General features: G+C 37.2%; 5 protein-coding genes across 12 annotated transcripts; 3 read left to right on the top strand and 2 right to left on the bottom strand.

The window, feature by feature from the left end:
* Positions 1-18: 18 nt before the first annotated feature.
* On the top strand, positions 19-3,369 carry LOC132200680 (TLC domain-containing protein 2-like). Its single transcript, XM_059626337.1, has 6 exons — positions 19-375; positions 942-1,024; positions 1,939-2,021; positions 2,100-2,271; positions 2,324-2,428; positions 2,486-3,369. Exons 1-6 carry the CDS (start codon positions 170-172, stop codon positions 2,599-2,601), a joined length of 765 nt encoding a protein of 254 aa, XP_059482320.1. The 5' UTR covers positions 19-169; the 3' UTR covers positions 2,602-3,369.
* Positions 3,368-6,229, bottom strand: LOC132200679 (protein nessun dorma). Of its 3 annotated transcripts, none has more exons than XM_059626334.1 (11): positions 6,149-6,229; positions 5,641-5,895; positions 5,222-5,424; positions 5,079-5,168; positions 4,773-5,024; positions 4,556-4,711; positions 4,374-4,495; positions 4,086-4,315; positions 3,848-4,027; positions 3,656-3,789; positions 3,368-3,601 (listed from the first exon to the last, which is right to left on the bottom strand). In XM_059626334.1, exons 2-11 carry the CDS (start codon positions 5,866-5,868, stop codon positions 3,490-3,492), a joined length of 1,707 nt encoding a protein of 568 aa, XP_059482317.1. In that variant the 5' UTR covers positions 5,869-5,895; positions 6,149-6,229; the 3' UTR covers positions 3,368-3,489. The 3 variants fall into 3 exon arrangements, with proteins under 3 accessions (XP_059482317.1, XP_059482319.1, XP_059482318.1); XM_059626336.1 differs by having other exon boundaries at positions 6,096-6,195; XM_059626335.1 differs by lacking the exon at positions 6,149-6,229 and adding an exon at positions 5,963-6,105.
* An 80-nt stretch (positions 6,230-6,309) lies between these two features.
* On the top strand, positions 6,310-10,215 carry LOC132200681 (phosphoserine phosphatase). Of its 3 annotated transcripts, none has more exons than XM_059626338.1 (6): positions 6,310-6,479; positions 6,835-7,212; positions 7,281-7,415; positions 7,476-7,621; positions 8,373-8,534; positions 9,004-10,215. In XM_059626338.1, the coding sequence occupies exons 2-6, from the start codon at positions 7,067-7,069 to the stop codon at positions 9,093-9,095; spliced, it is 681 nt and encodes a 226-aa protein (XP_059482321.1). In that variant the 5' UTR covers positions 6,310-6,479; positions 6,835-7,066; the 3' UTR covers positions 9,096-10,215. The 3 variants fall into 3 exon arrangements, with proteins under 3 accessions (XP_059482321.1, XP_059482323.1, XP_059482322.1); XM_059626340.1 differs by lacking the exon at positions 6,310-6,479 and adding an exon at positions 6,509-6,735; XM_059626339.1 differs by lacking the exon at positions 6,310-6,479 and adding an exon at positions 6,745-6,762.
* A 408-nt stretch (positions 10,216-10,623) lies between these two features.
* LOC132200678 (sodium- and chloride-dependent GABA transporter 1-like) lies at positions 10,624-18,928 on the top strand. 4 transcript variants are annotated; one of them, XM_059626332.1, is made up of 13 exons: positions 10,624-10,701; positions 12,226-12,400; positions 13,366-13,690; positions 15,368-15,502; positions 15,609-15,737; positions 15,802-15,913; positions 16,036-16,168; positions 16,236-16,474; positions 16,611-16,827; positions 16,936-17,088; positions 17,155-17,358; positions 17,420-17,590; positions 17,659-18,928. In XM_059626332.1, exons 2-13 carry the CDS (start codon positions 12,386-12,388, stop codon positions 17,830-17,832), a joined length of 2,007 nt encoding a protein of 668 aa, XP_059482315.1. In that variant the 5' UTR covers positions 10,624-10,701; positions 12,226-12,385; the 3' UTR covers positions 17,833-18,928. The 4 variants fall into 4 exon arrangements, with proteins under 4 accessions (XP_059482315.1, XP_059482316.1, XP_059482314.1 ...); XM_059626333.1 differs by lacking the exon at positions 10,624-10,701 and having other exon boundaries at positions 11,918-12,400; positions 17,659-17,809; positions 17,893-18,928; XM_059626331.1 differs by lacking the exon at positions 10,624-10,701 and adding an exon at positions 11,921-12,169.
* Positions 18,590-21,269, bottom strand: LOC132200683 (superoxide dismutase [Cu-Zn]-like). The gene is made up of 5 exons (XM_059626341.1): positions 21,112-21,269; positions 20,285-20,350; positions 19,925-20,149; positions 19,535-19,794; positions 18,590-19,137 (listed from the first exon to the last, which is right to left on the bottom strand). The coding sequence occupies exons 2-5, from the start codon at positions 20,342-20,344 to the stop codon at positions 19,038-19,040; spliced, it is 645 nt and encodes a 214-aa protein (XP_059482324.1). The 5' UTR covers positions 20,345-20,350; positions 21,112-21,269; the 3' UTR covers positions 18,590-19,037.
* Between the last annotated feature and the right edge of the window lie 748 nt (positions 21,270-22,017).

The following is a 22,017-nucleotide window of genomic DNA, read 5'->3' as shown; positions in this document are numbered from 1 at the left end:
GTGCGCCGCCCGCCGCCACCGTGGTCCGCAAACGCGAACTAAAAGGCGTGCGCCTCGGTTCTCGGTGCTCGCGTGTGCCCCTTGACCTGTTTATTGTTTTTTCTTTTGCATTCCTGTCTGAAATTTTTCGTGGGGTGCACACGAGGGCCGCGTGGGTGAGAAGAGGAAAATGGACCCAGCATTGGTGACGGGCCCGAATCTGGGCTACGCGTTTGCAGCGTGCAGCTCGCTGACTTTCACTGCCATAAACTTGTTCTTGCTGGCAAATGTTGTGCCCAAGAGCGCGCGGAACACCTTCAGTCAACAATGGAAGTGGAGGAACACGTTCAACTCGCTCATTCACTCTGTCCTTACTGGAATTGGGGCGCTCTATTGGTGAGAAATCCGAAATTCTTTTTACATATTTTATTCACGATAAATTGCGTTCTTTAGCGAAAAGTAAATTTTGCAATCTTTTGTAAATATGTTGCGCAGCACACTATGCATGGTCTATGCGTCAGACAGGATTACGTAATTTTTATATTGGAAAATTGCTTTGTGCTCAATCACGAGTCTCATTGGAGACTACAAGTCAGAAGTCACAAAAAGATTAAAATGTCAGACGTTTTATTTTCAAGACCCATGATTTTTAAATCATAGTTTGTGTCAGAAAATCATTCAAATGTATATAGCAAGAAAAATATTTATTTTTTATTTTATTTTATTAGTATTTATTCTTCTCGTCGGTCAATTTTTATGTAATGCAGTCAAACTTCTTATTAATTTAATATACTTGCATTTAAAGTGAGCCACTTTGATTTTAAAATTTGGTATAAAACTAGTATAATAAATATTTGTACATACGTTGTACATAAATATGAAATGAAATTTTGCTAAGAATTACTAAAATTTTTAATTTTTTAAATCCAAAAATCTTGAGTGTATTTAATTTTTTGTTTCAGTTTTTGGGAATCTCCTATGTTGCGAGAAGACCTAATCAACAAGTACACAAGTTCTTCCCATCTTTTGATAAGCGTTTCCGTAGGTAAGATAATTTTTTGTCGGTGGAAAACTTTTAAAGCATTTCCAATTCCAAGTGCATTTAAGCGGAGGTAAATGTATGCAACATGTTCGTTATTGACCTCACCCTCTCACGAAGAGAAAAATTCAATAATTGTTTTCATAACAATTTGTTTGCGATGGGCAATGTCATTCTCTATGGGAAGGCAAGCAATTATTTTCCTATGCATAGATTAAAAAAAAATAGATTATTGCACACTGTTGTTGATAATTTTAAGTTTTGCGAACACCGCACGTCACCACACGTGTTATTTTTGCTCGGAACTTCTAGTGATTACATAATTTTTTGCTGTTTTCTTATCTAAATTATTTGCTATATTTTCCGCACAAAGCCGCTTTGTTTATCAGATTGAGTAGCGATCACCCCATTTTTAACATAGACCTGCTTATCAACAATAATGAACGTAATGAACATGCGAGCTTTATCAAAGATTAAAATTTAATCAAATGTTTTTATTAATTGGTATTGCTTTGTGACTTACATGTTTCATCTCAATCCACCTCAGTGACCTCCTTTTTTTCTTGTTGTTTATATTTATTTTGATACTTTTTTATGGTTTGTGCAAGCATAAATAATTTATTGTCTTTAAATTTGAGTTAAATTTATTTAAAATGTTCAAATTTGTTACGTTTTTCCTATCCCTAATAATCCTATGATGTGAATAAATAATGGAGAGAGATGCTGATTTTTAATCCATCTTGAGCTACAAAATGCTATAATTAAGAGAAGTAAATTTATAAATTTCAGCACACCTAGCCATCCAATTGAAGTTGGTTTTGTTCTTACTTTTTGTTTTTTGTTATTGAAGCTATGATGAAAAATAACTTATCAGAATGAAACTTCAAAACTCGCCATCATTAAATGTGTGACTCTTTCAGGCTATTTCATCTACGACTTCTGTGATTTACTGATAAACCACCGAAAAAGGAGCAGCTATGAACTCTTGTTACACCACACCATGGTACGTTTTAAAATTAATCTCTTCCACAAAAATATTCAAAAGAAAATTTTAGCATTAAAAAAAATTGATTTTATACAGGTGCTGATGTGTTTCGGCTTGGCCGTTGTGACTAAACATTACCTTGGTTATGGAATTGTTGCCCTTCTTGTTGAGGTCAACAGTGTGTTTTTGCACACCCGCCAACTGATGCTGATCCAAGGCATCAGTAAAAACCAACTCATTTATAGAATCAATAGCATGCTGAACATTGGTAGATATATTAAAAAAAAGTGAGGATTTTTTTTCAAGAATTCTTTTTTAAGGCACATTCGTCGTCTTCAGAATTGCCACTTTGGGCTGGATGACGCGTTGGCTGGCTATTCACAAAGATGAGTTGACTATGACTGCCTTTACAATTGGAAGTGTTGGTGAGTAAATTTTTTACAGATTCTTTTTCAAGGAAGATGATTTTTTTTTAATTTCAGCCATGTCAGTGGTGATGCTCATGAATATTGTTTTGTTTTTGCGAGTTCTTGTGGCAGATCTCAGATCGAGTCAAAAATCACAAGAAGCTGATCCAGTTGCAAAGAAATCAAATTGAAGGTCCATCGTTAGTTTTAAAAAGTATACACAAGTTATTTTATAATTCCAATATTTGCAATGAACCGACCAAGCCATTCTTTTGTGTTGAGATGGTTATTTATTTAGTGCAGCGCACAGATGTCGATGAGTCGATAATATTTTTAAGAGATGCTTAGTTTTTACACTAAACTTGCAATAGTTTTGTATGATATAGCCGAACAAAGTATTGTAACTGTCAAGATTAACGCAACTGCAAGGTGAATATCACCTAAAAACATTCACCCACATCACTGTTCCTTTAAACTAAGAAAATCCTAAATATTTGTATGTGTTCTCGAGGATGTCAATCAAATGCTTAAATATTCCTGATTAATTTAACTATACTCTGCAGGCTCTTGCTTTCGAGCTTGACAATTAAAGAAAACAAATTCTGCTTTCAATAATCAGTATTAAATTGCTTGTGTCTATTGAATGCACATCATATACATTGCCAACCAATGCCTTTGATATACAATTAAATGCCACTGTCTCTCAAGAGTACAAGTTTTCAAATGAGTAAAACTGTCATTCATTTAACTGTTGGTATTGCTAAAAATTTAAAGCAGCTTGTTTTGAATTTGATGTGTTCCCCTCTAATATTTTTTGGTCATTATTTTAAAAAGTATATAAAAAGACAAGCGTTATATTTTAAAATACACCCTCGTGCTCATTTTTACAGAAACTTACTTCCATGAAGTTGCTATTATTTGTTGTTTGGTGTTATCACATAATAAAAAGTTAATGTATATTTTGATATTTCATTTATTCAACACAAAGAAACGTTAAATGCAGAAAAATGAGTTTATCTTGAGTAAATTATTTTCAAATAAGAAAATGAGTAAATATTAAGTTCATCAGGGTTTTTTAGTTACATGCAGTTGTCGAGATTCATGATGCTAGTATCATCTTCATTTCTAGAGACCTGCATGGCCAATGGCACACCTTGGAAATTTGATTCACTCACAGAAACCCCAGGGAGCCTATATTTCAGGTTCCATTTACTGCTTATTATTTAAGGATAAATCATCATTTACGTGTTGAGTACTTCCTCCGCCAAAAGCTTGTCTTTGTCTGCTGGAACATGACTGCACCATTTGTAGTAGATGCCTTGAGAACTGCATTCCGAAAGGGTGCACTGCTTCATTGACAGTTCTGCACCTTTGTAAATCTGAATAAAATGAGATTTATATCTCATGCTAAATGCCAAAACTATTATATACGTTTACCTGCACTCCAATATCACAATTCTTGATTTGGCAATTGACAAGTTCTACTTGGGAATTTTCATAAGCTATTATGGCCGAGGTAAAACCAGTGAAAGTACAGTTCCTGGCCAAAAGTTTGGCACCAGCCCTAACGATGGCCCCAACGCTATCATCCTTGTCATGACTTCCACCACCATCAATCTAAAAATAGCAGAAATAAATAAGCATTTGGCAAGGGTTGTATTTTCTGGAAAGTTACCACACAATTGTCCAGTAGGACAAAACCAGCATTCAGTAAAAGACAAATTTCCATCTTGTATGCCTCAAGCGTCACATTTGCTATAGTGAAGGAAAATCCCTTAGCAGACGAGCAATCATCGCCACCATTGCCCATTTCTGTTTCATCAGCAATTACTATTTTGCAACTGATACTGAACATAACATCTCCCGCTTCACAGCCTGATACTATTGCCTTTTGCATGCCAAGACCTATAAAAACATCATCATTTTTATAAAATCAAACTTAATCAAGGAATTTGTATTATACCGTTAATTGTGCCACCACATTCAAGTCCTCCACTACCTGTCACAGAATATTTTCCAGGTGCCAAGAAGATGAAATCACCTGTACTGGCCTCTTCTAAAGCAAGGGGCAGCAGGGGATACATCCTGTTTTTTTATCATTAAAAAAATTATATTTAAGTGAGATAAGTAAATTATTAATATTACTTCAAACGTTGGTCGGAACCAGCCACCAACGATGCATCTGACACTAAAGAGGCTAAATCCTGAGAGCTGCCACCTCCCCACACAAGACGACTCCATGGCGCCTCGACTCTATCACTCCTCTGCATCATTCTCTGTTTTTCTCTCACCATCAAGTTTCTACATTTAGGGAATTTATAAAACAGAATTAAAAATTAATTTTGAGTTTAAAACTAAAAACCTAATGAGCGGGTTCTGTAGGCGCTCAAGTTCATGCTTGATGCAGTCAAGTCGGTGGTGCAGCTGCATGATTTTAATGACCAACCCTTCCTCTTCATGAGCTTGTACCTCAAGGGGCACTGGTGACCCATCATCATCAATAGCCACCTCCAGGCTTTGCAATGTGTCATGAATATCCCAAGCCTGCCTCCACAGCCTCTTCACCCTCTCGAACACCTCACAGCTGACCAAACCTTGGTCCATATCGTAGAGCCTAAATCATCAGAAGATGATTAAATTATCATTTCCCGTGTAAAAAAAACCATACAGCTGCATTCTGGGTTCCAAGGCTGACATCCTCCAATCTTCATTGTCATCTTCCTCGTCCCAGGGAAGCCACAGATTGACTCGGAAAAATCTTTAAATAATGAAAAATATGTTTCTTGAAAAAAAAATTGTGCTGTAGCATACCTAAATTGATCAATAATGTTAGATATTTCTATTCCATCCACATCTGAATCAGGCTGCTTAATGCAAGGGTACAGGTCTTCCAAGGGTACGCAGAACATTTTGTTCGTCACAGTAGAGGAAGTTTCTGATGAGGTAGTTTGGGTTTCACATTGGTCAGCTCCAATAACGTAAGCTTCAAAATTGTGGAACTCTACTTTTTCAACCTGAAAAAATAACGTCAATCAATTTTCATCTAATTACATAATTTTAATTGATTAGTTGATGTAATTCTTAATAAACTTACACCACACAAGGTTTTGCTATTAAATAGAATTACAATTAAACAAGCTTAGTAAGAACTATATGCATATTTAATTAATAATACATAGACAGATGTTTTCAAATAATAATTATTAGAGTAATAAATTTACAAAATTTACCATCACTAGTTCATTGGCATAGTCCAAAGTCGAAGGCAACTGCTTATTGTTTCTGAGGGGCTTGTAAACGGCCACCCAGCCGTACTTTTTCAGCGTTAGCTCCAGGTGAAATCTCCACTCGTCCATAATCTTGCTGCCAGGAAGACAATCTTCGCGGTTCAAGACGCTGACAAACTCAGTCATCCGCTCCTCATAGTTTTTTCTTACGGTCTCTATCCTGTGATCCATCTTTTATTTTTGTTCGTGGAACTTGCGCTAAAAAATATAACATATAAAAATAATAAATCAGTACGTTGCAAACGAAAGACGTAAATTTTTTTACAAAATAAATTGTTGACCATGAAGACATTGGGAAAAAATTATCAATTTGGATCAAATCATTAATTAAAATGTTAAAAACAAAAGCTTTCCAATTAAAAAATGAAGGGAGTGGCCTCTAAACTAATGATATTTCCGTGATCCGTGGTGGTCTTTTGACTGGGTACTGCGAAAATTAGAAAAACAACACCTTTTCTCGCCAAAATTCTTTGCAAGGCGGGTGCATAACAATTTTATTTTTGTCTCCAGCCGCCAGTGGGCTGGACAACCAATCAAAATTGTTGCTCGTTTCTCGTGACATCATGATTGGCGCAGACAGTCACGTGACTGCTGTCAGCTGGAACGGGAATTTATCAGGAAAATAAGATAGGATGCAGATTTGATGTGAAGAGATTGTTTCCAAAGATGGGTGTTTTAGTATTTTTTTACCCGGATTGCGATGAGCTACGAGATCGGCACGTCATTCGGATTACTTGAAAAACACGCCTGTTTGTCTGCGTTGATAAACAAAAATCTTGCGCGTGAGTGCACGCTGCTCATAATTTTACAAACAAGGGAGAGGGACGAGTTCTTATTTTTATTCAATTTTTATTATTGGAGAAGTGCGGCTCTCTTTTTCTCGCCGCGTGTTATCTGTCTTCCTATGATTTTGTTTGCGTAAATTGCTCAGTCAATGTACATAATATATTTCAATGCCATTGTTAACCTTCGAGGAAGAAACCATCCATCATTATTGACCAGCTTTTTCTTTCTCTCTCGCTCACAACCATCAATAAGGTCAAAACGAATCTCCTCTCGTTAAACGTGTGTTGCTGGATGTTTGCCAACTTCTTCTTTTGCTAGCAGAGAATTGATATTAATATGTGCTGATTACAGCTGCGTAAGTGTGCCCGAAGGCTAACTCGTAGGCAGAGGCACAGAGAGGCCGTTGCACCAGCGATATCATTTTCCAATGCACGCGAATTCGTGCTGTCATTGAGCGCCGAGCTGCCGCCGCAGCAGCAACAGAGACCGACACCCGCTGCGCGAGTGTCATTTGCAAGCAGCAAGCGTGACAAACTTGCAGGAAGGACTACTTGTCAGTTCTCCGAAGCTCAAAGGGTTAGACATGGGCTCATCAGCGGATGACTCGATGAGATCGATCTGGCGAAACGCCGACGCCGTCTGCTTTGACGTTGATTCGACAGTCTGTCAAGACGAGGGCATTGACGAACTGGCAAAGTTCTGCGGAAAATATGATGAAGTGTCAAAATTGTTAGTATATTTCAATTTTATTTTTTGTGCAAAATTTTTTACTAATTTTTTTATTTTTATTTTCTTAGAACAAAGGAAGCAATGACTGGCAAAATGGAATTCAAAGAAGCACTCAGGAAACGACTGAGCATCATTCGGCCCACACTCAACCAGATGAGAGACCTGATCAGGACACGACCTCCGAAGCTAACACCTGGAATCAGGTTGGTTTGCAGCAGAAATTTTTAATTAGACGAACCCGTTTTTACTCATTTCATGTTTAGGGAGTTGGTATCGGCGCTTCAGCACCGCAAAATTCCTGTTTACTTGATCTCTGGTGGGTTTCGGGGTCTCGTCGGCCCCGTTGCTTTGGAGCTCAACATTCCTCTGCAAAACATTTACGCCAACAGGCTGAAATTCTTCCTAAATGGTGAGCTTATGGATATTTTTCCATTTATAATTCTTATGCAATGAATTAAAAACTATGAGAAAAAACTAGAAACTAAATCGGGGCAAATAACAGAAATTTATATAAGTTTATAAGCAATATTGAAATGTTTCTTGGTAACGTAAAATATTTAAAGTACTAAGATTCAGGTTGAAAACTAACAAAAAAATTCAATTTTAAAGCTTAACAATATATAAGTATTTGATTTTGCCTTTGGACCATTGGCTGAAGTCCTATATTATCATGTAATCTATTCATATCCGCTTAGATCCCGGACCGCAGACCCTTTAAATAATAGCCCTCATACTAAATTTATTACGTAATGCAACAAAAGATAATTATTTAAAATCTAAGTAAGATCACAAATTTTATAAATTTCTTCGCATAACATGAAAATATAATATTTAATCAAACAGCTCCGAGGTTTAATACACTTTCTTTGCGTATAAAGCCAAGCTGTTATTTTATGTGTTATGGTGAACATGTGCAGCTTGACGTGTTTTATTGTTATCTTATTAATCGCCGGCCTTGCCCTCTGTGGAGAGAGAGCATGCATGGTGTGCATCCAGTTAATTGAAGAAAAAGTCATGCGCCTACTCTTGTAAAAGTTGCTCCTTTTGTCACGCTCTTCCCGAGCTAGGCGCGTGACCTTAACCTCCCTCGTGAGCGGCCGGATCGTTGACCCCGAGCGCTCAGAAATATCTCTCACGCGGCTTGTGCAAAAATCTTGCAGGCGAGTATGCTGGCTTTGACGAGGAGGAGCCGACGAGCCGCAGCGGCGGCAAGGGCGAGGTCGTCCGCTATTTGAAAGCCAAAAATGAATACACGAATGTCGTGTTGATCGGCGATGGCGCCACCGACCTGGAAGCCTGTCCACCCGCCGACGCGTTTATCGGCAAGTGCAATTTGATTATTACTGGGAATCGCAATCACGTCACTCTTCACTCATTGATTTTTTTTTCATAGGAGGATCGTTGACATTGTTTCAGATACTAGTCAAGGTTGCATAATCTAGGCTATCTCGTATTTACATGAACAAGAGAGGCTTTTTATCATATTTTTCCATCATTTTCCATATTTTTTCATTCCACAGTTACAAACGTAAAAATTGTTTGAAATTCAACATAAATCTTTTAGAACTTATTTGTAGTTTATTTAAAGTTTTTAAATACTAGTACTTATATTGACAAAAATTTGTAATCATTTGAAAATAACATTATTTTTTGAAGTTTAAAAGCTATTCTAAATAATAACCCAGCAACACCATAACTCATATTCATAAATTGTTAAACTCGTTGCTTGTATAAAAGTGCTGCACTCGCCAAGTAAGCAAATTCCGCGTGCTGAAAATTGCCTTCTTGCAGGTTTCGGCGGAAACGTGGTGCGCGAAGAGGTGCGGGCGAAGGCCAAATGGTTTGTCACCGATTTCCAAGAGCTGATCAACGCACTGGATTGAAAAAAAAATCTGTTATCTGCATCAGTCTTTTTGATTCGCGCCCCCCTTTCCAACTTTCTGTGATCAATGTCAACCTTTCGAGCAACCTTTTCTCAACTTTTATAGAAGATGCAATAATCAACCCTTATCTTTGACTTCCAAAGGAATAATATGTGTTCATCAGTCTTGTAGAACAAACAATGTTGATTAAACATTTATGTAGTAAACTGAAACTCTTGCATATCTCGCAGAAATATATTGATGTTTACAGAATGAATTAATCAAGTGAAAATGCATAATGGGATTAATTTTGCAATCTCAAATTTAATATATTTTATTGGAAATTATTTTCAACGTGGGCATGGAATTTTTAATTCCAGTCTGTTTCACCCCTTCAAAATCAAGAAAAGATTGACGAATTTTGCATTTTGAGTTAAATGAGGAAATTTTAATTTTATTTATGACACTCCACTTTTGTAAGAACAAAAGGCTGGTGCCTCACAGTATTTCTTCAACACTACTTGCGTAATCCATTTATCCCTTCAGTTTAGAGCAAACCGCAATGAGGTCATAATTTTTAGCAACGTCTGGAATATTTACATTGTGCTTTTATTGTACGGTGTTAACGGTGTCGTACGTTGTTGCTCAAATCAACTTATTAGTAGAGTATTTAAAAATCTGTATATGAATTATCAAACATATTATGCAGATTCATCCGAACCTGATAATCTCTAGTGGGAACATTTACAGTGCATTTATATTTTAAAATGTGACTGAGTATGTGTGATAGAAATCATGGAATAATAAGCCTTCAAAATAAAGATTCTAGCACGGCAGGTGCACGGTTATATTATTTTTAAGAGTCTCCAAATTAATATTTTGTTAAGTTTTCACGCGTTTTTTTCCCTCTTGATATTCGGCTGTTTTTAATATTTTGGGCTAGGAGACTGAGATAATGTGTTTCATAAAAGATCAACAGTCACATATTTTAATATACTCCTATCTACCGTAAATAAATTTGACCAAGAACCTTTAGAAAATGAAAAAAAAACATTTAATGCGGGAAATCTTAATATGAGACGAAAGGGCAATCAGTTGTAGCAACCAAGGACACGAGCTGTCTGCTCTCATAATTCTAGACGGCACACACAATCTGCTTTCTCAGCAAATTCTCACTCTCTCGCTTACTAGATCTGATGTCTCATTGCAAATGCAATCAACACAACAACTTGCGTCATTATACTCTCCCATTGTCTATTTTCGTGTCTTCTACAGTTGTAAACGAAGAAAGTAAGAAAAATCGCAATATGTTAAAAAACGAAAAAATAAAAATCGATGTAATCCGCTAAAATGTGTGTCACTCACTCACTCAACTCTGTTCCAATCGGCTTTCAAAGCCAATGCCATCCAAAGAATTGCATCATAATAAGGATAAAAGGGCACTTGCAGCGCTTCCCAGCAAGAAATGAGCCGCGCGCTCGTAATATGGAGCAGACAAAGGTGGGGTTTTTATGAAGAAAGGTGCAGTCGTTTTTCACGCCTTGCAATCAGTCGGCTGTTGATTCGAAGAGCGGGTACGTGTGCTACTCTTTTTACCTACGTGCACGCGGAAAGCCAATGTCAAAAGGTGCGTTTGCTATATTGAGTGCCAGCGTTTGAAAATAAACGCCTCCTTCGTCCGCTTGCTGCTAATTCTTTCACTCGCGCTGCCAAGTTTTTTATTTTATTTTCTCCATCGTCCTTCTCGGAACGAAAGATTTTTGACTCGCTCGGAATGCTTTGCTCGAGTTTCGTCATCTCTCTACTTTACGTTTTGCGCTCTTGGTGCTAGTGTCCCAGTTAAATTTCCGTCGTGAACAATGCCAAGGGTAAATCTGTTTGCGTGCTGCGAATCCGAGCGCCCCAATGCATCATCCCGCTGCCAAAATTAGCGCGTATATATTCTGCTTTTTGGCTACTTCACTAATTTTAGCTTGCGATTTCGGATGCTCTCGCGGCTACCGGCGAGATTTATTTGCGGTTCAATTAATTTGACCGCTCAGCGTTTGTGAGGATTTGTTGCCTACTCGTCTGAGTGGGCACATTTTTCAAAGCAAAACGCGTTTCAATGAACTTTTTATTTTGCTACACCAAAAATGTTTTGCTGCTATTTTTCTTCCATTCAAAAGCTTCGCAAGCTAGTTTGTAGCTCTAGTTTTCTAGAATTTCCCCATTCTATAAAATATAAATTTTGGCAAATTTCTTTTTCGATCAGCTTCGCTGAAAACGATTTATATTTCTGTAGTTATGCAACATGCTCGTTACGTAAGTTGCACGGGTTGCATACTCGATATTCATTAGGGTTCTTTAATTCACTTTGCAAATTTTTTTTATCGTTATTCAAAGGAGCAATATCATTAAAGCTAACGAAACAATGAATGTATTTTTTTTTTATTCAGAAGTGAGCATGAGGAATCTTTCATAGAGTAAAAGAAAAATGGGTTTATTGAATACAATTCCTGGCCCAAATTATGTTAAAGGAAAACAATAACCTCAATCATTTTCGTTTGCATTCTGCTATCGTATTCTACGAACAAGAAAATACTGAACGAGCCAAAAATGTTAAAAAAAACTTTTTTTTTTCGTTTTTTTTTTCAAATTTTATTTTCTTGTTCAACAGCATTAAAGTCTCAGACCATAATCATCAAAACTGACAGAGCCATATTTTGATATTAAAATTTTTGATAAAAACCTAATCTGGATGTTTCGTTATGACCTCGTTAAATAACTATTGCTTCATGTATTTACTTCTTTGCAAGAATCTCTGCAAATTAAGATTACTGGGGCAAACTAAAAAATAAAAAATTGCCCCAGAACTTTTGAATGTTTGGAATCTGCAAAATGTTTAGAGGCTCGCGGAAATCGGCTAAACGTAACCTGAAATCCTACTTGGCAGGCGTAAGAGCCAAAATTACAACGTTGTCCGCAGCCCCGTGTGTTTACACCACCGGGCGCCGCGGCGTGTGTGTATTCTCGAGTGCAAACGTCTGTCGTTGGCTCACTGCTCGCGAGAACACACACACCTCCAATCGTGTCCCACCCGCTTCACCGACCAAGTACTCACTTGATATTAGCTCATTATTAAAAGAACTTCAATTGTTTCGCAAAATAGGTTCGTCGAAGAAATCAGCAGCAACGGCTAACGATCCTCCGCTCGACTGCTTTGTGCAATTCAGACACCCGAACTCAAGTTTAAAGTGACATTATTAGTGACATTTGCTAGTGAACTTGCTCGATCTATAATCGACCGAAAGAAAAGTGAATTTTCGATCATGGCATCAATAAAGGTAAGACAATTGGTATGTTTCATTATGCGGTGTTATTTATAATTTTTTAAATTTTAAACGGTGAAATTTATTTCTGAATTAAAATAGAGTTTTAAGAAAAGCAGAAATTTAGAATAGAAGAAGCATGCAATAAGGACCCTTAAAATCTTGAGCTGAGTTTACGCAAGGCAAATTCCAAGCTTTCCAGGATTTTATTTTTAGAAAACGCGTTGTCGTCGGTTGTGGCACGCGATATGTGATATTTTCAGCACAATATTCTTCAGGCGCCTGTGTTTTGGTACTTCAATTTATGTGGCGTCTCCAGAAATAACCTGCCTCAAGAGGGTATTTGGTCAATTTTTAAGAGTTATAAAATATATTCAGTCCTATTTTCTGACCCACTTTCATAAAAAAAACTTTTGAGTTTGGTTTAAATGAATACTTTCAGTACTTTCATTAAACATATTGTTGGTTGCGAGTAAATAAAAAATAAACTTAGATCCTCACTTTACATTTTCATTACATAAAAAAGCCGCAAGCTTTTACACCCGGGTTGTCAAATTAAATACTAATTACGTTAAATTCGTTAAAATCGATTCGTATTGATACTTTTTATGTTATATATACCTTCGGTGTTTAATAAGTATTCTATTACATTAAAATCGATTTCCAAATCCAATAAAATTTCCTGCAAATGGCTCTAATCCAAACACGCAATGTTGACAACTGACAAGCGAATAATACTTGACCTTGTATAGCCGTAATTTTTTCATGTCGACCGTCGATTTTGTCAATATAATTACGTGACGACGTGTAAAATATTATGGCCTCAAGTAGACTAAAGTACTGTCCAATGTTCACAATACCAATTAAAAATTTCCTTTTATAATGATATTCAAAGAAAGAATTTTGTCATTCACGACGTTTATTAAAATTTAGCTATAAATTAAAAGTTTGTCAAAAATTAACCATTTTTAATATTAAAGGATATAAAAGCGCCAATGGCCAGTACAGAGAGCGCCTTCTTCTGGTCAGGATCTGATGAAGAGCTGGACTGTTCGGTGCGCATCCCTCTGAGCGACCCTGATTTTTTCCCTTCGCCAAAGAAGCAGAAAGAAATGCTTGCGTCGGCCAAGTACAAATCGCAGTCAAACTCCGAAGATGACAGCTTTGCCGGCTCTGAGGACAGCAGGACTGACGAGCGAGGTGGCTGGGGCAACAAGCTCGACTTCCTCTTTTCCTGCATCAGCGTCTCAGTCGGTCTTGGCAACGTCTGGCGCTTTCCTTACCTCTGCTACAAGAACGGTGGAGGTTCGCATAAACATTTTTTTCTGCATTATTTTATTTTTCTTTTCCCTCTTGGGAATTCATAAAAATTAGCTTGTTCTGATAAACTAAAAGTAAATATGGTATACATAAATATAATGAATTAAAATGAGAAAAATTCAAAGAAATTGGCAAGAATCAAGTCAGTAAATAAAGCCAATTAAAAAAGTTTCTTAAATTTTCCCTCCACATAGAATTGGCGAGCATTTAAAATAATCTCTATAAAACTTTTGGCCACCTTTGAACGATTTTAATCAGTGCGTTAATCACGGCCGATTCACGTGCCCATCTTAATTGTCATGCGGGGCGCTACGGGGCCTCTACAGGGGGCTTTCTCAAACTGCGTCTTTTGCGCCCGGCGGAGACGACAAGCATTTTGGCAGAGAGCTGTTGAGTATTTCGAGACGGCCGCCGCAAAAGGCCTTTTTTAACGCAGAGCGCGATTTTTTTATTTTGATTATTCGCTCTCTTGTCACATGCGCCAGAAAAAAAGAGCCTCTGTGTTTTTGATTATTTATTTGCCTGTTTACTTTCTTTGTGTGTGCGTTTAATTGGGCACTGGGAAATTCAAACAAAGTAAGTGCGCGATCAGAGGCAACTTTGTGCTGGTGCTTTTTATTAATGCACTTTTGTTGTTAATTAGAGATTACAAAATACAAATACATGTTGCCAAGCGGTTGTTGACAATTTTTATTTGTACAAAAACATCCTTGAAGTCTAAATAAACAAAAATTGTTACCTTTGGATTATTTGTATGCATGTTTTTTTTTATCAAAAATATTTGCGTGATTAAAATTTAAAAAGTAAGAATGCTCTGTAGAATCAAAAGTTTATAAATACATGTTATATAAACGACAGAGACAATAGAGTGCAGTTGGCGCAGCTCAGTTCTTTAATAAGTTTGATCCAAGTTGTAATGGTCCGTTTTCGCGCGCGTCATTAGTTGGAGATTGCAAAAGCGAGTGCTGCGCGAGCCAATTTAAAGATCGCAGCCGTATGCCAAAAGGTTTAAATAAACCGGCGTTTTGAAGGTTTCGACCTCCCGTGAGGATTTTCAAAGGCACTGGCAGCCAAAAAAAATAAAATAAAATAAATAAAACAATTCAACACTGCACACAAAGTAACATTGTTTATGCTTAACCCTTTTAGTTGTTTTCCACTCATGCTTTGCACAACAAAAAATCGGGCGCGACTTTGCAGTTTACCGTATACCAAATTATGTACGCAAAATAAAAACTTTGACCCTAATAGGTTTTTTAGATTTTATAAAAAAAAAAAATAAAAAAAAATATGCAAAGCGACAAATCAATTTGACGTCAATTTGATAGTTGGTATTTTTAAAAATTTATAGGAAAGTGACAATCATTGCTTGCTAACTTTTTTTTAACCTAAGGCTGCAGGACTAAAAATTTTAATTTGTTAGCCCAAGACGTCAATGAAGTCGGTATTTTTAAAAATTTATATACCTTTTTTCTTCTATTAAAATTTGAAAAAAAAAAACACTAATAACTAAGGTGCTACTATATTTTTATGAGATTCCATTTTTCTCGCCTGTTATGATTATTATTATTTTATTTAACACTCTGTAAGGTTCACATTGAAATTTAATCATCAGTGATCGGTTGTTGCAATTTATTTAATTTTTGTTTCAAAATATTTCAGGAGCTTTTCTAGTGACCTATGGCATTGCTATGATGCTCTGCGGCATACCACTCTTCTTCCAGGAAGTAGCAATTGGCCAGTACCTTGGCTCTGGTGGCATGTCTTTGGTCAGCACTCTATGTCCCATTTTAGGAGGTGAGTAAATGCGTCGTAAATTACTTATACGCGTTATTTTTTTTTTATCAAGAGGCTTATAGAGACCCCGTGCTAAGCTAAGTCTTAATGCATTTTGTCGTGTCAGGTGCTGGCTACGCAACTATGACGATCGTTTTCCTGCTCGACGTCTACTACTGTATAATCATCGCGTGGACGTTGTTTTACTTGATAAACACATTTACTATGTTGCCCGACCTGCCCTGGCAGCACTGTGGTTAGTCTCCTTGGAATATCAAAGGCTAATAAAAAAGACATCAACATTTTTTGTGTTATTTTAGGAAATTGGTGGAACTCTGAAAAATGCTACGAAGGCTCGGAGAACCACACGGCCAGTGAGATTATTCGCAGCCAATTGAATCAAACCAGCACCCCAGTGGAGGAGTTTTGGGAGTGAGTTTAAAATGAATATAACAGGAAAATTGTTTTATGCAAATCGCTCAACATGGACACTGAGCGGGTTGCATAAGCAGATTATTTCAGGCGTTGTACTAATTTGAGACACTAAATTTTAGAAAACGTGTTCTTATGATAACCGATGGCATCCATGATCTTGGTGGAATGCAGTGGGAGCTTTTTGGCTGTCTGGTCCTGGGCTGGCTGCTCGTTTACTTCATTATATGGAAAGGCTTGCATCAAAGTGGAAAGGTAGATACTAAAAAGAAAACTCAAATTCATTTTGAATTTGATTATAATACTTTTTCTTGATCATTAGATCATCTGGTTCTCTGCACTGTTTCCATACGTGATCATGATCATTCTGTTGGTGCGTGCGGTGACCTTGCAAGGTGCCCTTAACGGACTTTCGTACTTCATTAAACCTGATTGGAGCAAGTTGACAAGTTCGGGCGCTTGGATTGACGGCGCCACACAGATTTTCTTTGGCTACAGCATCGGTGTTGGCACGCTGCCGGCGCTCGGCTCGTTCAACAAGTTTCATCATAACTGCTACAAGTGAGTGCATGCACGCAACAGTTGCATCTTCCTGGCAACCATGCCGGAAACTCTTGAAGCGCAGCTTCGTTTTAATTTTGAAATGCATTTTAATTAAACAAAAGATTTTTTGAATTTAATTAATTATTTTTCAAAGGGACGCAATCATCACTTGTGTAATCAACACGCTGACATGCTTGCTGGCTGGTTGCATTGTTTTCTCAATCCTGGGCTACATCGCATTTGTGCAGGATGCTGAGGTTGGGGACGTCGTCAAGAGTGGCCCAGGTCTAGTTTTCCTCACATACCCTGAAGTTGTTCTTAAACTGCCTGGTTCTGTTGCCTGGGCCACAATCTTCTTTGTCATGCTGGCGGTGAGTATTTTGTGATATTGAAATATAAACATAATATAATGGCATTTTTTTTCTGACGTTAAAAATAACTTTTTTTCTATATTTCTGACATATTTCAATTATGTGCAGATTCTTGGAATTGACAGTGAGTTCTGTAACGTAGAGGCCTTCATCACTGGTGTTGTGGATCACTTCTCCACCTACCTTCGTCCCATTCGACGCAAGTTCACGCTTGGCGTTTGCTTGCTGATGCTCGCCCTTGGCACCCCTATGGTTACCAAGGTAAGAATGGCATTTGTGAGATACAGTATATGTTTTATTTAAAAAGCGTTTCATTGTCCTTCTCAGGGTGGCGCCTACGTGTTCCAACTGATGGACTTTTACTCAGCGAGTGGAATTTCCCTTTTGTGGGTTTGCTTTTTCCAGACAATTGCAATCTCTTGGTTCTTTGGCGCCGACCGCTTCTGTGACTGCATTGAGGAAATGATCGGCTTCCGTCCAGGCATGTTCTGGACAGTCTGCTGGGTTTATCTTGCTCCCGCGTCCATGTTGGTGAGAAAATTCCAACCCAATAATTTAGAATAGAGAACTGACGAGTTTTTAAATTTTCCAGAGCATTTTCTTATTCTACTGCGCTCAGTATGTTCCTGTAACTTACGGCGCTAGCTACGAGTATCCTGACTGGGCCGAGGTTATTGGACTGTGCTTGTGTTTCTCTTCCATGATCTGGATACCTGCCTATGCCATTTACTATGTTCTGTGTATGCCCGGGACAATAATGGAGGTAAAACGTTTTCCTATAAATGAAAATATTTAAAATCCCTTAAAATGCTAACTTGTTAAAAATTTTAGAACATCAAAGCTGGTTTCAAACCAACTGTGAATAAAGCTTCACCATCATCAATGACGGCATCAAAAGCGGCGCCAGGTGCTGACTCTCTGAGACCACCCCACCAGATACCTGTGTCCGAGAGCAAAGCTGTGCTTATCACGCATCAATCAGGTCGGCACCAATCGTCATTTTGACCAATGCAGTTAATTTTCATCTATTTAACTAACATTATTATATCACCCTTGCCGTCGCAGGGGGAAGAGCTCAGGAATAACCGGTCACACCGTAGCTACTTAAATTAAGGTTGTATTGTACGAGTGTATTTATTTTTAAGTGAGCAGATTTTTGAGAGAAGCTTTTAATTTAATCATTGCTGCAGTCATATTTTTGTACCAAAATGCACAATTTTGTTTGTTTGTCTACCAGTCGCGTTTCCTATTTGACAGGAAATCCGACAATGAAAAAGAGAGTTTGTAATGACTACCCATTATGAACAAGTTTTAGATGAGGAGGATCAGAGAACGCTTTTGCTTACGTTTATTAGAATAGATAAATTCCATATTATTTTAATGTTGCGTGCAATAGCACCAATTTAAAGGGCTGTTGTTGGTTTGGATTTGAGAAATCCAAAACTGCAGATTTATATAATTGGGTTTGGTAATATAAGAAAGGAGTAAGTTGAAAATTTAATTGAAAGATGGAATTTTTGATATTTGGATAATTTTATTAATGACGATTATTAAATTTATTACCAATCCCAAATAATTAATTTATAAACTTACTCTAATTGCAAATTATAATATATTTAAGTATTGTGATCTTCGTAGGTGTAAAGTTATTGTTACATTATTAACATAATTAAACTAGATTGAGAAATCACTTTGGAGACAAGTATTATTTGAAATTTTGGATTCAAGAACTTTATTTGCTGTTGGAGGTAAACACACGATATGACTGTTTCGTTAGAGAAATATAATGGTTTATTTGATGTACAAACTACATTTGAACACTACAATGTGTTGGTTTTAAAAAAAAAAACCATAACACAAAGAGCCACAAAAGGAGATACAATATCATGGCACTTTCACCTTTCTTGCAATAAAACTGGAAATCAAAAAGACGATACAAAAAACATGATTAAAAAAATCATATATGTACTACTTTTGTAACGAGAGAAATCAAAATAAAGTTTCTGTTACAAAATACAAGTTTTAACAAATATTCATTATAAATTGTTATCTCCATAAGTTATACTTTAGCATTCAATTAAAAATATTTTGTACTGCTTTGTACATTATTCATTACTGCAATGATTTCATATATATTTAAGTCCCTGGAGTAATAGGCTGTGGACAAAAGAGATCTAAAAATCTCAGCCATATGGGTAGATTCATTTGGCTTAGAGAAGCAGTGCGGCTGAGAGAGCGACCAGCATGGCAAGGGGCACTGCGTGCGTGGCTGCGGGCACTGACGAGCTGCTCCACGGTTCCACTGGGTGCCTGCGGACAAAAGGGGAAAATAAGCGCAGAAAACCAGTTTGACCTGTGGAGACTCCACATCTGCTCCATGCAAATTTTTGCTTAAATTATTCATGATTGCATAAGCAATTAGGACTTTCTACGTCATCGGCATCGCTAAAGAGAAGCAAGCTCCAGTCAAAAATAAAGGTGCAGCTTTTTTTTTTGCAAATAATAACTTAAAGAGCAACTTTTTTGCCAAATCAAAAAATAATATTTTGATATAGGTTTTTTCAATAGCTAGATACCCTTTTTTTCATTAATATATTTTTATTGCTTGTATTTAATTCTACTAAAAAGCATTATATCGGAGTGAATTAAAATTCTTCAGACGAGGAATTTTATTTTACTGGACGAAGAAAAAAAAATGGATTTTTACTGGAGTCCGACGACGCCGCACGCAAGTCTGCCTCCAGCGTTGCCGGTGGCTTTGCTGCCCTTTTCGAGTTCACCAATGCCCTTGCCGAGGTCGTCTTCGCCTTCGTGCACAACGACGGCGCGTCCCAAGATGTTGTTTTCTCCCTCAAGCGATATCATTGAATCTAGGATGCGGATAACCGCAATTCCATTTTCATCGGAGCGGATGTTGCCCAAGTCTCCAATATGACGCTCCCTGTCGTTGGGGCCGCCATGCACCTTCTGCAAGTAAAGATAAAAATAATAATAAAAAAATTGTTTCATTTTGGTTTCAAAATTCCTTAAATTATCTCACACTTAAAGAATATTTTTTCATCGATGCGCATAATATATTTTTTTTTATAATAATTACCCTCTGAGGGTTGAAGTGTCCACCAGTACTCAAGCAGCCCTTGGTGCTGATGTCGCCTTTTTCGTGAATATGGAAGCCGTGCAAGGCGTTCACCTTCAGGCCAGTGATGACTCCCTCGACCAACACAGGCTCGCCAGGTTTGGACTGTGAGAAGGACACGCTACCATTCACAGCATAGCCCTGCGCCGTCGGCGGATTCACCACCAAGGCAATGGCACGCCGCTCCTGCAAAAAATTTATTTTTGTAGCTCTCTGGGAATCTAGATTATTTGGAATTAGAATTTCAACGATTTGGATAAAATATTTCCACCGTGGACAAAATACCTATTGCGCGCGCCTGGCGCTTTTTACTTCGCTTACCTGTGCAAAAGCGGTAGCCAACAGCATCGCGAAGGTGGCAAGTGTCGAAATTCCAATCATCTTGAGCTGGAAAACAGTCAGAATTTTTAAGAAAGCTTCCATGAATGTTTTTATTGTTTGGAACTTCAAGCGCGCAGAGACGAACAGTGCCTGAGGCGCTTTTCGAAATTTCTTGGATTGGGCCCGCCAAGCGCAAATATAGAACTACTTTCTCCAATTAATTTTTGAGCTCGAAGCCGCGTCATGCAAAAAAATGAGAAAAATAATACAGGCTTATCCTGACTGAAGATCCATCAAAATTGCCATCTTCGCCTTACCTTAGTAAATATTTTTGAAAATGATTGAATCATATTCAAATCTTTTTAACAAAATTATTTTTATAATTTTTAATTTTTTTTTTTTTACAAAAATTAATCGAGAATTTTTAATTGAATCGTAGAACATATACTGATTGAGGCCTGTAATGTATTGAAAAATTTGATTGTTTGTTTAAAAATAAATTAAAAACGTGTTTAAAAAATTAAATAAGAAAACCTTCGAGAGGCTTCTAAAACTCACTCGTTCTAGGCTGCCTGCGCTTTTTCTGTTCTCAGTATAATAATCTATCTTTCAACGGCGGCAAGCAAACGTCAACTAATATTTTAGCCCGCATGTCAATTCTTTATAAAAGCGTTGTAAGCTCAAAATTACTCGATTAATCAAAAAGCACGATTAACAAAAACGAGCCTCGTGCTTTTTCGATTCTAGTTAAAAATTGGGCCGAACATTAAAGAAATTATTGTAGTAGCGCACAATTTCACATATAGTTTATGCCACCAATTAGTTACCTTCAATGCACGCCGACGCTTGTAGAAAGATGCTTCTCCGCTTGTGACGCGGCTTGCTAAGAAGGTCGTTTGGTGCACACTGAAAGGAGCACCAAAGCCGACGAGGAGTCTCTCGTCAGTTGGAGGGGCAGCGGCTGCACCTGCGCTCAGAGCGCCCCTGACCTCCACAGGTGCGCATCAAAAGCACTGCCTTGCTTATTCATGCTTTCATTCAAAATCTAATTCAAATGCGCCGTATTATATATGCTTATAATTGGCGCGAGAAAATCGACCTATTCTGGTTTGACACGCATATATTTTTACACTCGCGTATAATTTCAGATCGTTATCTTTCCGCCGTGAGTTGGGTTTGTACACAATTGGATAATATGATGAAGGCCATTTACTAAAAGGCGCGCGGTGGAATAAAAGATTTGGATCATAAAATTTGGAATTTTTTTATATGCCCACCTGTTAATTGATTTAATCATGATATGAAATTCTAATAATTTTAGAAATTTAAGTCGCTCAAACACAGATAGAAAGTTGATTTTTCCCTTGTATTCTTAAATTTTTATTTATATGTTAATAAATTTATTAAATAAGAATGAGGGTTAAAAAAAGCATATTGCTTTAGTATTATGCATATAAATACTGCCGTGAATGGCCGTGAAGTTAAAGAATTAAAAAAATCACATGTAAAATATTGGGCTCTTGCCAAATTTACTAAAAACAAAATAACTCGCAAGCAGTGAGCACCTTCAAATGCAAGCAAGGCAAGGTCAAATTCTTCACGAATATTGGATCTCGTTATCCCTAATATTTTCCTTCATAGAAGCACAGCAAAAAATTAACCGTGGAGTGAATGATAAATTTTAAATTTACAGTTAACTGGAAATATATCACTTATTATAATTTATTAGTTAT

This window comes from Neocloeon triangulifer, unplaced genomic scaffold, assembly GCF_031216515.1.
Source record: "Neocloeon triangulifer isolate White Clay Creek 2 clone unplaced genomic scaffold, ASM3121651v1 ptg000014l, whole genome shotgun sequence".
Lineage (NCBI taxonomy): Eukaryota > Metazoa > Arthropoda > Insecta > Ephemeroptera > Baetidae > Neocloeon > Neocloeon triangulifer.
Note: the sequence above shows the minus strand (reverse complement) of the source record. Positions and strands in the feature narration are given on the sequence as shown.